This window comes from Tympanuchus pallidicinctus, unplaced genomic scaffold, assembly GCF_026119805.1.
Source record: "Tympanuchus pallidicinctus isolate F22 unplaced genomic scaffold, pur_lepc_1.0 scaffold9, whole genome shotgun sequence".
Classification (NCBI taxonomy): domain Eukaryota; kingdom Metazoa; phylum Chordata; class Aves; order Galliformes; family Phasianidae; genus Tympanuchus; species Tympanuchus pallidicinctus.
The window spans coordinates 14559027-14573222 of NW_026294813.1; the positions used below are offsets into that span (position 1 = coordinate 14559027).

Here is a 14196-nt window from a genome sequence, read left to right on the forward strand (position 1 = left end):
GTATTGCGTCCAGGGCGGGGGCCCCCGGCGCAGGAGGGATGCAGAGCTGTGGGAGCAGGTCCAGAGGAGGGCACAGGGACAGTCACAGAATCGTGTGAGTTGGAAGGGATCTTCAAAGGTCATCCGGTCCAACTTCCCTGCAGTGACCAGGGACACCCGCAACACCCATCAAGTGCTCAGAGCCCCCACTCTGACCTTGGGTGGCTCCAGAGATGGGGCATCCACCACCTCTCTGGACTACCTGTGCCAGTGCCTCACCACCCTGAATATGAAAATCTTCCTTATATCCAATATAGATCTCCCTTCTTTCAGTTTGAAGCCATTTCTCCTGTCCTATCACTACAGAGTCTGTCCTCTCTTAGATACAGACAGGCCGCCCTCAGCTCTCGCTCAGCCTCCTCTTGCCCAGGCTGCACAGCCCCAGCTCTCAGCCCGTCCTCACAGGGAGCTGCTCCATCCTGACCATTCGTGCGGCCCTCCTCTGGACGCTCTCCAGCAGGCCCCCGTCTCTGCTGTGCTGAGCACTCCAGCTGTGGACGCGGCGCTCCAGGTGCGGTGTCACAGCGCAGAGCAGAGGGGCAGGATCCCCTCCCTCGCCCCGCTGGCCGCGCTGCTTTGGGTCTTGCAGTGAGTTTCTTATCCATCAAACAGTCCACCCATCAAATCCACATCTTTCCAATTTGGAAAGAGGGTTGTTGTGGAGAACTGTAATGGAGATGAAATACCTATCCTATGAAGAAAGGCTGAGGGAGTTGGGAGCTATGAAGAAAGGCTGGGGATGTTCAGCCTGGAGGAGAGAAGGCCCCAGGGAGTCCTTATTGCAGCCTTCCAATGTTCGTAAATAGGAGAGTGACCAAACTTTTTCTATGGGCAGACAGTGATAAGAAAGAAGGAATGACTTTAAAAGAGGAGGGATCCAGATTGGATGCTGGGGACATTTTTCATTGACAGGGAGGTGAGGTGCTGTCACTGCTGCCCAGAGAGCTGTGGTGCCCCATGCCTGGACGTGCTCAAGACCAGGTTGGAATGTGGCCCTGGGCAGCCTGAGCTGGTGGAGGCAACCAGCCCGTGGCAGGGTGGTGTGGCACGGATGTGGCTCCCAGCTGACTCTTGGCCAGCACCAGCCTCCTGGTGCTTTTCCTTCTTGAAGAAAAAAAGGGAGCAGAGGGTGAGTGAAAAGCAGAACTGGGGATCAGCTGGTGGTCATAGGCAGAGCATTACTCTGGGAGCAGCTTCCACGGCCTTGCAGAAATTGAGAGTTTAGAGATGAAGAAGAAGGATCTGGCATAGGGATGTAAATGGTTAAATGGACCGACCCAATCCAGGAGGCTGGAATGGGGAAAATCACTGGGTGTGAAAGAGCTCTTTGTCCCAGCAGGAAGGGACGCCCAGAGACTGAGTGGTGGGGACGCACCCTGATAGGAAGTCTGGGCAGGCTTGTTTGCAGGATAGGGTGCTGCTCACAGGGAAAGGCTGTGGTTTTGACTTGCTCTTTTACAGCAAGACAAATCCATTTCAGGAAGGTGCTTTTACCTAACACCACTCAACACAGTGATGTACTGTAGGGAAGCAAGGCAGACCCAAAGAAAAACTCCAATCCTTGCACAGGACAGGCTCTGCTAGGAGAGCAATGTCTCCCTTCCAGCACATCCTGGGATGCCACAACCCAATCAGGAACAAGCACCAAGACGGGGAATGGAGAGTCCCTGTGTGAAAGATGCCTTTTGTGCATTGCCAGATGCAATTCAGAGTTGCAAATATGATTTGGAGACCATGAGGAGGGCAGGAAGCCAGCTGTACCTGGGTAGGAAAGAACTTGTGTCTCCGCCTTTCTTCTGTGAGCCAGGAGGCACAGCAAATAAAGGAAAGTGGATGGGAAAGCTCTCCCTGTTGCTTGCTAGGTTGATGGCTTAGCCCAGCAAGGGGTCAGCATGAATTATGCTTCCTGGCCACATAAGGCTATGCAGTCAAAGGGATATCCGCCAAACAGCGTGAGACAGCTGGGCTCCATGCAAGCCACAGGGGGCCCAAAGCAGAGGGCTGGACTGGATGATGGCTTTGGGCATCCCCAGGGAGTCCACCCCCATTTGGTGACAGCGATGAGATACATCCTGCTGCTCTTCTCTTTGTGTTGGAGAAATTACAACAGAGTGGGAAGAAACTTCCTGAACGCTCTAGGAATTGGTTGCCTGCTGTATTAATACTTGCTAGTTTATATAGCTGTCCCTTAGGCAGGCGTACAGATGTACAGGCGTACAGTTACTGAGCTGGGTGAGATGGGTGTGTGTATGTGCACATGCACTTGTACACGTACCCGTGTGGCACTGTTTGCATGGGTCATGAAGCAGAGTCAATAGGAGAGAGCCAAGGATCCTGTGGCTTCCCCAAGTGCCAGGCAGATAATGTACTGGGGTAGAAGGGGACAGGCTGGTGACATATCTCTGTCACTGTGTGCTTGAGGAGGATGCTAAGTTTGGATTGCCCTTGAGACTGAGGTTTCCTGTGCATCCTAAGGAACTCCTATCACTCCCATCCAAACTGCTCCTGCTACATCACAAGGTCCCTGCAGAGGTCTCAATGCCCATTCCCACCCACAAGGACCATTCACACCCATCCTTCTTGTTAAACTGCTTTAATATTTGGACATGAAGACAGGACAAAGCCATTCAGGCTGTGCACAGACAAGACGCCCCCGAGCCATGGTGCAAGGCTGCAGGGTTTCCCTTCTCAATGGATGTGTGGATTTGGCCAAAATGCAGTTCAGCTGGTGACGTCCTGAGCGTGCCAGTGGGGTGCACGTGTGGGATAGGGAAGGGGGATGAGGGCTCCCCAGGCAGCTCAGAGGTTGTTTAGCTCCAGCAAGGTCTGGTCCAGGACCTGGTGTATCCCCACATTCTCCTCTTTGGCACTGGCCAGACTCTCTGTGAACACAAGGGACACCCAGCCACACAGCAAGATGCACACGCAGACACAGCACAAGCATATCCAGGCACAGCCAGACCCACGCACACCACACCAAGCACAAACACACGCACACAGAAGACATCTCAGTGTGGTGCCAGCAGGGATGTGCCCAGACCGTCTGGGACCCCCAGGGACAGGTGGTCCCTGCTCTTTATCTTCTCCATCCTCCCACAGTGCCCAGTTGCCCATGGACAGCCCTTCTGTGGCATGGGCACTGCTGACAGGTACTACTCCAGCCAGCCATCATCACATCCCCATCTCCCCATCCTGCCATCACCACCAGCCACAATGGGCACGTGCACAAACCCTTGGCTGCAAAAGAGGAGAGCCAGCGCCTGCTGCACGAGCCACGTGCTCCGTGAAGAAGAGGAGTGAGACAGCAGCCCAGAAAGTCAGGCGGAGAAGACAGCAGAGAAGGAGCAGAACTAATGAGGCTGCAGGGATGAGCTCACTGCTGGGGCAGCCTCCTTCAACGCTCGCTTGCAGATGGTATCCTCCTTCCGTGAGAGGTGGGGATGGGGCAAGGGTTCTGCCCACTCTGCTGCAAGGGCATCCTGCTGTGAGGGATCCCCCTGCTCAGTTTCGAGTGACCAGAGGGATAGGAAAGAGTTGGCTGCCTGGGGAAGGGGAGGAAGGCAGATACACAAGGCACTGTGTCCCTCCCCAGTGGGGCCAGGCTGATGCCAGGGGACAGCCACCATCTGATGGACATTCTGGGGCATGGCGAAAGCTCTCATCCCTCCCCCAGGATAATCCCATCAGCTCCACAGGGCTTTCCCATACCACTGAGCAGGGCAGTCACCCAAGGGGGGAGCGGGCAGGGCTCACAGCCTCAAGCCAGCCTGGTCAAAATGGGGTGGGAAACAGCTGGGGCTGGGGGCATCCCAGGGGCTGGGGCAGGAGCTGTCGCAGCTCAGTTGTTAAGTTCGGTAAGGATGACCCGCAGCTCGTTAGTGAGAACCCGGTTTTTCTCGGCCTCCTGCCGGGAGCGCTCTAGAGAAAACAGAGACATCAGCGCAGCAGTGGGAAGAGAAAGAGAAAGGAGAGTTAGCAAAGGGACAGCACTGCCCACGAGAGCCTTCACTGGGCACCCCATGGCTGCTTGGGGGGCAGTAGGGGAAGCAGAAGGAGGAGGCAGCCAGTCATAGGGCTGCTGGTCCATCAATTCCGTGGCTGTGGGGTAGGGTGGAATGCTCAGGGAGGACTGGGACCAGAAATCACCACGGACAGCCCCTACGGCCAGGGAGGGTGGTGGAAGACAGATGCCAGTCATTGCTGAGAGGATGTTGTGATGTCTGGGAGCACAGATGAGGAATGGACAGACCAGGTCTAGCCCTATGAATTTAGGCTGAAAGAGTCACGGAGGTGGGGTCTGGAAGGTGGCACAAAATGAGGAAAGCTGTGTCCGAGAGCCAGGGGTGGTGGGGACACAGCTGTGCTGGGGTCCCTGAGACCACCCCTGGCTGCCGGCACCTGCATGAGATGGCAGGAAATGAAGGATGAGCGTGGAGAACCAGAGCAGCATGAAGAAAACAAAGGAGAAACCAAGGAGAGAAAACGCTTTATTGAGACCAACTCAGTAACCCAGAGGGACAGAACAGAAAAGAAAAAGTCATGAAATGCAAAATGCAAACTGAAAAGCAATGTGCAAAGGACAGAGGCAAGGCAGGGAGGGGAGCGCGGGTGGTGGGGGTGTCTGCCTGGGACCAGGACCACCCCCCTCCATCCCATATCCCCCCTGGCATGCAGCACCAGGATGGCTGCGCTGGAGGGGCAAGTCCCTAGTGCTTGTGCTGCTGGGGGGAAATGCGGGACACAAGGCCCCTGGGCATAGCTCCATCCTCCCACATCCCCGTGGGGTGTGGGGTCCCGGGGATGCACCCCTTCCCCTTTAACACCCCATAGCGCCTACACCTCATCTTGTGGGAACACAGAATTAATAGAATCACAGCATGGCTGGGGTTGGAAGAGAACTTAAAGAAGAGGGTTGGAAGAGACCCTGCCATGGGCAGGGGTGGCACCTGCTATGAATACCCCAGGCCGACTCCTGTTGACCAGTGGCCATGGGGCAGGAAGGACAGAGAGGGGACAGAGTAGGGACAGAGTGGGCAGTAGGAGTGGAGAGGGTGCCGGGCAGGCAAAATGGCAGAGCTGGGGGGGGAGGAAGGCAGGCAGGGGTGCAGTGCTGGTGCCCAGTGTGGGGTTCAGAGGGAGGTGATGTCATTAAGCGCATTGTCCAGCTCCTCGCTGATGGCTTTGTACTTCATCTTCTGTGCATATACTTCGTCTGCAGGTGGGGGGAGTGGGGAGCAGGTGGTGGAGCAGGGAGGGAGTGAGTGGCAGAGAGAGAGAGAGTGGCGGTGAGCAGGAGGCAAGGGTGGTGGGAGCATGCAGGTACGGCACCGGGCACAAGACAGTGTGGATGAGGCCATATTTCCCATGTGGGACTCCAGCACCTCCACAGCATCCCAGCTTCCCCCCTCCCATCACCCATGCCCACCCCCAGCACAAGGAGACCCCATCCCTGCCTGCCCATGAAAGAGGGACACACGGCAGCGAGGACCCTTTTACCTTCTAAGTCATCAATGGTTTTCTCCAGCTTTGCCACAGACCGCTCAGCAAATTCTGCCCTGGTCTCAGCCTGCAGGAACACAGCAAGAACAGTGAGCGTGATGGGAATGCCCTTAAGTCCACACCCCAAACATGCTCTGTTCCCCAGAACTGTCCCATTTGCTGCACCTGGGCTGGTGACCATCTCAATTTGCCTCCAAGGCAGAGGGGTGAGATGTTATTTTGCTGCTGCCAGTGCATGTCCCGGGAGCAGAGCATCGTGCATCCAAGAGCCTTACCTCCTTCAGTTTCTCCCCTAGAAGCTTGATTTCCTCCTCATACTTGTCCTCCTTGGTGGAATACTGCAGGGACAGAGAGGATCTTAGCTCCAGAGGACATCTCCAGTTCTTCACCCCAATCAGGGACCCTCCTCCCCTCAACCCTGCACACTCTGCCCAGCCCCAGCAGCCCCACTAGGTCATACCTTGTCAGCCTGGGCCTCCAGAGACTTCAAGTTGTTGGTGACAATTTTCAGCTCCTCCTCTAGGTCACCACATTTACTACATCCCAAGCAGGGGCCACCAGGCAGGGGAGGGGGTGGTGAAGGGGAGAAGGGGGGAGCGGAAGGAGCATGGGGAAGGAGGAAAGGAGAGAGAACAAGTTGAGAGAAGAGAAAACTCAGTGGAGGAGCAGCAGAGCCACTGGGCACATATCCCTTCCTCGCATGTCACTGCTGTACTCCTGCATCCATCTGAGGAGGAGGAGAGTGGACATGGAGGAGCATGTGCTGCCCACAGAGGGACAGGCGAGGTGAGGGCTGTGGCAGCAGTGCAGAGAGGAGAGAGGTGGCCGGCGTGGCTCAAGAGACAGCGATAGAGAGAGGGGGGCTGCTGCATCTTGCCCCACACCCCTGCCCCAGTACCTCTTCCTCTGAGGCAATGAGGGATTTGAGGCTCTGGTCCATGGTCCGCAGCTCCTCCTCCAGCTGTCTCACTCGACTGGGGTGGAAAAGGGGCACCCACAGATTGGGGCCAGCAGAGAACAGGTCAAGGATGTGCCGGGGGCCAGCATCGTTCCTCCCTCCTCCCACCTAATGGGTGACTGGGATGGAGATCCCTGTCCCCATGTCGACACACGGACATGTCCGCAGCTCCCATGGGCAAGAGAATGGGACAGGGGTGGTATGAGAGCCTCATGTGCCTGAAGCCCTGCTCACCTCTCCGCCACCTCTGCCCGCTCCTCCGAGCGCTCCAGCTCTCCCTCAAGGACCACCAGCTTGCGGGCCACCTGTTGGGGACATCCAGAGGAACATGTCAGGTTGGATATTAGGAAAAATGTCTTCTAAGAGTGGTGATTCACTGGCACAGGCTGACCAAGGAGATGGTGGAGTCACCGTCCCTGAAGGTGTTCAAGAACCATGGGAAGTGGTTAGTGGGCTTGGTGGGAATGGTTCGGGGTTGGATTGGATGATCTTAGAGGTCTTCTCCAAACTTCATGATTCTAGGAGGCCATATCAAATGCAGACTAGGAAGCAGGGCTGCAGGGCACTGCCTTTGATGAAACCAGGGATCAGGGGACACAGGTGGTGGCACACACCTCCTCATATTTGCGGTCGGCCTCTTCCGCTATGTGCTTGGCCTCCTTCAGCTGCATTTCCTGGAGTTCCATTTTCTCCTCATCCTTCATGGCCCTGTTTTCAATGACCTTCATGCCTCTGAGGAAAGTCAGAACAAGTAGGTTAGGAAGAATTTATTCATGGAGAGGGTGGCCAAGGATTGAGCTGCCCAGGGAGGTTGGTGGAGTCCCCATCCCTGGAAGTGTTTAAGAGATGTGAGGACTTGGCACTAAGGGATATGGATTAATGACGGATCTCAGTAGGTTGGGTTGGTGATTGGGCTAGATGATCCTCAAGATCTTTTCCAGTCCACACGATTCTGTGATTCTATGAGGTTATGGCTGTAGGTGGAGGTGGTACCTGCATCTCCTTCCTGCCCGCTGTACTCTGATGTGTCCATCCTCACGCTCCAGAGACACAGTGCATTGCCAAGGAACACAGGCACCCTGTGCAGTAGGGTCACATCAGCAGTACCCTGGGGATGCACAGCTGAACCAGCAGAGATGCCCCATGGCAACCCAGGAGATGTGCCTCTCAGCCAGGCAGGTCAAACTGATCTTTGCCAGTGGAGGCAAACGGCCAGCTGCAAATTGTTCATTGCCACCTGCCCAAAAGGCATTGATATGTCTGCCCTCGCTTGCATGGCTCCTGCACAGGAAATGTGTGTGCTGCAAGCAGGTACTTCACCAGAGGGTGAGCAATGCCCCGTGTGTGTTCTGCAGCCCTCTTCAGGATGCTACTGCTTCATTCCCAGGGGCCAACCTCAGCTTCTGGGCTACTGCTCAACCCTCAGAATCACAGAATCACAGAATGGCCAGGGTTGGAAGGGACCCTAAGGATCATGAATCTCCAACCCCCCTGCCAAATGCAGGGCCATCAACCTTCCCATGGGGCACAAAACCAGTTCTGAGAGAACCCTCTGGCTCCAGGCACAGCTTAATAATTTGTACGGGCATCAGATCAAATTGTTAGGGATTTAATGTGTGCCCTGAAAATTTCAAAGCGTGCCACAAATGCCCGTAGCAAAGGGGGCATTTTTCCCTACAGAAAAAACAATGCAAACTCCCATGGGGTCAACTCAAGGGCTCCCCAAGCCCTGCTGCAAAGCCAAGGGATTGTCTGCTATCATGGACAATCCAAAGCTAACCCCTGTTGTCCGCCACTCCCCCCCAACCCTGTCACACCTCTCGCTCTCATCTGCCGCCTTCTCAGCCTCTTCCAGCTTCTGCAGGGCGGTGGCCAGGCGCTCCTGGGCCCGGTCCAGCTCCTCCTCCACCAGCTGGATGCGGCGGTTCAGAGAAGCCACCTCAGCCTCAGCCTGTGGAGCAGAAACCTCTTGGTCACCACATGGCACACAGACATGTATGTAGCACTGTCAGGAGTTATTTTAGCTGGGACACCCCTTTGCACAGTGCACCAATCACTTCTGACCCACTCTGACACTTTGCAGCCCCATCACTCTCCGCAGTGACATGGGGTTCCTCCATCCCTAACATTGTGCTTGATGCCAGCTGCTCCTTAACATGTGTGCACTGTGCCCAAACCCAATTCTCGCACCCCCTGCCCAGGAGACAGAAGAAATGCTCTCAATGGGTACTCAGGGCTGTGCCTTCCCCAGGCCAGCATTGGGGTTTTGCAGAGCAGTGAGTAAAGGAGGAGGAATGCCTTGAGCTGATCCGCTCCCGAAAAGGATACGGGAGCCACTTGTCGATTTCCTGTTTACGGAGGCAGTGTAGAAAACCGGCCCCATAGAGCCGAGCCCCCTCTTGGGGTCACGCGGAGTCCCCCTGCACTGCACAGCCGACTCACACAGCCCGGCCGCGGGGCGATGGTGCGAGCCGCCCTCGGACCAATGGCGCCCGGCCAACCTCGCACCGCAGGGGCCGGAGGGAGTTGGGGCCCCCCGCGTTCCCATGCTCCCCTTGCGCCGACGGGGCGGGCAGCCAGAGCCGGCCGGGAGCGGTGGCTCTGGCCCCCCGCCAGTCCCCGGTCGCCTGGCCCCGTTCTCTTTCCATTCTCTAAAGCTTCCCTGCTTCATCACAGCCGGGAAACGCTGCCTCAGCAGCTCCCGACCCCGCGGCGGGGACAAAAAACCCAAAACTCAAAGGGATGGGCTGCGGTGGGAGCGCCCTGCTTCATCGCCGGTACGTGGGACAGAACGAGCGGGGATGCCCGAAACAGAGGTCCCGGTCATATGTTCAGCCTCACCTCGGCGTGAGCTTTTTCCCAGGGAATGACCCCCGAAGTGGGTCAGCGCTGCCCGAATGGGCGCTCGGGAACATGAGCTGCTGAGAGGGGAACCCGATCTGCGGCTGCAGGAAGGGGCCGCTTCCTCTGCCCGCGACAACGGCGAGGGTACCGCACCCAGCTCTGCCGGCCCCGATAGCGGGAGGATGCTGGAGCCGGGGGAGGGCAGCGGAAAAAGAGACAAAAAACCTCCCCACAACAACAGCACGAAGCCAAACCGGGAACGACCCGCAGCCTGTAAAAGCCACAGAGCGGAAACATTGGCCTGTGCCAGCGCGCAAGGATGGTTTATCCCTACGACGGGGTGCAGAGGGCTCTGCGGCCGCTCCCGAACCAGGCAGCAGCCGCTCGGGCGTGGGGAGCTGGGCCGCGATGTGGGGCCGTTCCCGAGCTGAGCAACCCCGCGAGGCCCCGGCAGCGGGGAGCTGCCCGCAGCCCCCGCCCCGCACCGGCACCCGCGGGGGGCTCACCAACGCCCACCGGGACGCGCGGCCCAGCAGCTCGCCCGTGCCCCTCGCTCCCAGGTGCGCGACCCCGAGGGGCGGCGCCGCCCCAGTCTGGGGGTCGCGAGGTGCCCCCAGGAGCCTTACCCGCTCCCGGGCCTGCCGCTCGGCATCGGCCTCCCGCTGCAGGTGCTCGGCGCGTTCCTCCGCCTCGTCGGCCACCTGCTGCAGGCTCTGGATCTTCTTCTTGACGGCGTCGATGGAGCTGATGCCGGCCATGGCCGTGCGGCCGGCGGGGAGCGCAGCGAGGCCGCTCCGCTGAGCCCTTTGTGGGATCCGCCTGGCTCGGGCAGGAAGCGCTCAGGCGGCGGCCGCTCCCGCCCTGCCTCCATCCCTTCCTGCTCCTCCTCCTCCTCCTCCTCCTCCTGCCGCACACCGACCCGCTCCCGCTGCGCTCCCTGCGCTGAGCGCATGTAGCCCCCGATAAGGACGCAGGCAGGATTAGGATTAGGGATTAGGGATGCAGCTCCCCCAAAGCAGGGCACAGAGTGCCCCCCAGCAGGGCTGCATGCCCCAGCCGAGCCTCCGCAGGCAGAGGGGAAGGCGGTCGGGGTGCTTGTTTTCCTGGGAGGAAAAGGGGCAGCAGAGGCTGTGAGCCCCTCTGCGTAGAGTGTATCCAGGGGTGCTCCCCAGAATCTCCACACATGTGCTACAGAGACGGGAGGCACGGACTTTTGTCCCACAGGTGAAGCAATGAGAGGGATGGGGATGCTCTTGGGCATCCCCTGGGTACAGTCCTTGGCCACACAAAGGCCCCCAGGGCTGATGCTCCAGGGTACAGGCATATCCAGCTCTGCACCCCAGCCACAGCACTTGCTTGGGTCCGTCAGAAGGGCAAGGTGTGGTGGCATTCAATTCTCCGTCAAGGACCTCTGTGAGCTGCCGGGCAGCCCCAGCCACACTTTATGCCTGCTTCCAGGGATGCCATTTCCCAGGATCTGGGGCTTCCCTGGAGAGGCAGCATCTGGCCATGCCCCCGCAGCACCGAGTCCCAAGCCAGATGGCAGCAGTGTGGCAGCACATGGCTTTGGGCTTGGCCCTAGTCCCAGCTTCATGCTTGGGCACAGATCAGGGCATGGGGTGCAGGGCAGAAGGGGAGTCTCAAGAGTAAAGGGAGCAGGCTGGGGGCAGGCACCCTGGTCCCATATCGGCCAGAGCAGGGTGCCTCCTGCTCTGGCCCCACCCAGGGATGCAGTCACTTCCCAGCAGCGCCCGTTCCCTCCCACCGGCTCAGGGAATCACCAAATAAGAGCAAAGTCTCAGCTTGGGAGAGCGCTGGGGCGGGAACTTGGGTGAAGCCTTGTGGGACCGTGGCCTGTGATCGTGGCCTGGGAACAGCAGAATGTGCGTGTCCCTGTGCTCGCAGTTCGCTGGGACAGGCCGATGGCCAGAGACAACACAGGGCTGGAGGGGGACGTACCCTGCTCCAACCACCACGCTGTCCTCACGGGATGCCTCTTTGGGAGACAAGGAGGGAATGGGGCTGCAGTGACCTTGCTCCGCACTGCCAGCACTCTGATAATCAGTGGCTACGAGAGCAGCCTGTCCCCAAGCCCTGTGTCTGGGGCATCCTGCACCCAGCTCACCCCATCCTGCATGAACCTGCTCAGAGCAGCACAGAACCACACACAGCACAGTTGCCCTCTGGACAAGATAAACAAACTCTTCCAGGGAATTCCCACTGCTTTGACAACTTGGTCAGCCTTAAGGCAGCCTGACTTTGGGCAGCCTCAAGCGTTGGGAATCGATGCCAGAACCTTTCTCAGGACAAACTTGTAAAACCCCTACAAACGCAGCCTGGCACTGGGGCCACTGGCATCCAATGAGGCTCACGGCCTGCTCTGCCCGCATCCCTGACCTGGCAACCCCTGTTCCCCTGTAGGCTGGGGTCCCAGTGGGGGACATGGGCACCTCCAAGGACTTTGCTGTCGTTGTCTGTCCTCATCTGCTCTCCCTTGTCCTTGGCGGCCACCTTGGACTTTTGACGCATCTCCCCCATTTAGCTCCATAAACCCGCCAGGATTGAATTTTTGTTCTCAATCCTAAAAAGCCTGGCTATGCCCCTGCTGGCCATGCTCCAGACAGCTCCCCTTCAGCTTCTCCTCCAGTTTCCAGGGTTGGTTTTCATCAGAGAAGGACTGGCTATCAAAAGGAGCATTTATTTATAGGGTGCCAAATACCCCGTGTGGCACTGCGGGTTGTTATGCCCAGTTCCTAAACAGGCTCAAGCCATGCACAGCTGTTCCACCCTTCATCTCAGCCAGGCGCAAGCCAATTTCAACACCTTCCTAACATCTCCCCACTGGGATCCATTTCCCAGGAGTAGCATCAGTCATGGCCCTAAATAAAACTCTTCCCAGCCTTTCCCTTCTCAGGGTACAGGGTGGCACGTTGAACCCCTAAAGGGCTGTCCCCATGCTCCCTGAGCATCCTTCCCAACCAGCGCTCAGTGCGGGCAAGAGTTTTCCTATTTCTCAGTTTCTTTTCCCATTTTTTTCTAACACGTTTTAGCAACTATTTCCAAGTTTTCCCTACATGTGCATGTCGGCGCAGTGGGGATGCTCATCCCTATGAGCTCTAGGGCACTGGGCCAAGTGATGCCCCGGTACCCTGGCACCTATATGGCATCCACAGCCAGAACGGGTCCGACACCCTTCCCACCAAGGCTGACCATATAAGGTTCCCCTCTTCCTTCACCCCCCCGGGGTCCAGTGCCTGCTCAGGGGAGGGGTTGCCTACGTACGTCCGTGGCTTTCTTCTCCGCCTGCTCCAGCTTCTCCTGGGCCTCCTTGACAGATTCAGAGTATTTCTCCACCTCATCTTCTGTGCCCTTCAGCTTCTTCTGCAGGCCCTGCTGTTCCTCCTCCAGCTGGGGAAGGGATAGAGCACGGGTGTCACGGGTGGTCACCCTGGAACACCCACCCAGCAAGAGGCAGCCATCCTCACCCTGCGGTGACCGAAGTCCATTTTGGGGCCCCAGGACTTCAGGGTTGGGGACAGGAGAAGTCCTGACATGGAGACACAGCTTTGGGGCACTGGGAAGGTCCCTGTCCATATGGCTGTGGTGGGAGTGCGTTGTCCCCCAGGACCCCGTGCAGAGGGGTAGGGAAGTGGCAATAGGGGGTCCCAGCAAGACATAGTGAGTTTGGGGATACTGAGGTCAGAAACAACAGGCACTGGTCCCCATGGTTGGACAGCCCCAGATTGGAGATCCCTAAGGTTGGACACCCAGCAGGACTACTTCCCTAAGACTGGCTATCTCCAAACTGGGGATCCCAGAGGTTAGAAACCCCTGAATTGTGGATCCTCAAGATTGGACACCCAGCAGGACAAGGTCCCAAAGGTTGGACAACCCTAGGATGGGGGGGTTCCCACGTTGGACACCCATTAGGGCAAGGACTCTAGGTCCAGACATCCCTAGACTGCGGGTCCTCAAGGGTTGTACACCCCTATAATGGGGGTGGCCAAGATCGAACACCCAGAGAAGCGGGATCCTCAGGGCCAGATCCCTTTAGGGCCGGGATTCCCAGCGCTTTTTTGGGGAAGGCTATGGGACACTCACCTGCTTGCAGCGATCCTCTGCCTGCTTCTTGTCAGCCTCCGCCTGCTCGGCACGGTCGATGGCATTCTCCTTGTCCAGTTTGAGCATCTGCATCTTCTTCTTGATGGCCTCCATGGTGGCGGTGGGGCGGCGGCAGCGGTGGGGCGCGAGGCGGCGGCGGTGGGGATCGGAGCACCGGGGGCAGCGGCAGCACCGGCACTGCGCCCACCGCCCCGCCGCGCCGCCTAAGAGCCGGGGAGGGGCCGCGCCGGGAGGGAGGGGGCCGCCCCGGGACCTCCCCCGCCGCCCGCCAGCACCTTTTAGGGACAGACTTCGCCGCAGTCCGCGGCACCGAGGGAGACGGGGGGGTCGGCACCCGGCGGGCAGCCCCGGCACCTGGCACCGAAGGGGCACCGGGAGAGGGGCGTAGCGGTGACACTGCGCTGGGGACACCAGGGTCTCTGCGGTGGGGGTGCCGTGGTGGCACGGTGCTGGGGACATCGGTGACAGCACTCTGGGGACGCCGCGAGGGGTCCGATTGAGGGGACACACTGCTGAGGGCGCTCCTGGTGGCACTTCCGCGGGAACACTGGCGGCGCTGAGCTTGAGGACACCCCGCTTTTACCCCTGTGCTGTTATTGTCACCTGGGGACACTGCTTGGTGACTCGCCGATGTCAGTGACCCACCTCTGTCCGCAAAGCTGTGCCTGAACGAGGGGACACCCTTTACTTTGTCACTGTGCCCTGGGGAAGGGGGACCCTGAGGGCTGGCGCTG

The 14196-nt window shown here is 58.5% G+C and overlaps 1 protein-coding gene across 11 annotated transcripts; it reads right to left on the reverse strand.

Moving 5' to 3' along the window:
* Positions 1-2616: 2616 nt before the first annotated feature.
* Positions 2617-13639, reverse strand: TPM2 (tropomyosin 2). Of its 11 annotated transcripts, none has more exons than XM_052670593.1 (9): positions 13442-13636; positions 12623-12748; positions 8314-8447; positions 7111-7228; positions 6731-6801; positions 5999-6074; positions 5814-5876; positions 5536-5605; positions 2617-2921 (listed from the first exon to the last, which is right to left on the reverse strand). In XM_052670593.1, exons 1-9 carry the CDS (start codon positions 13553-13555, stop codon positions 2839-2841), a joined length of 855 nt encoding a protein of 284 aa, XP_052526553.1. In that variant the 5' UTR covers positions 13556-13636; the 3' UTR covers positions 2617-2838. The 11 variants fall into 11 exon arrangements, with proteins under 11 accessions (XP_052526553.1, XP_052526551.1, XP_052526557.1 ...); XM_052670591.1 differs by lacking the exon at positions 5999-6074 and adding an exon at positions 6437-6512 and having other exon boundaries at positions 13442-13633; XM_052670599.1 differs by lacking the exon at positions 2617-2921 and adding an exon at positions 3863-3957 and having other exon boundaries at positions 13442-13639.
* Positions 13640-14196: the final 557 nt, after the last annotated feature.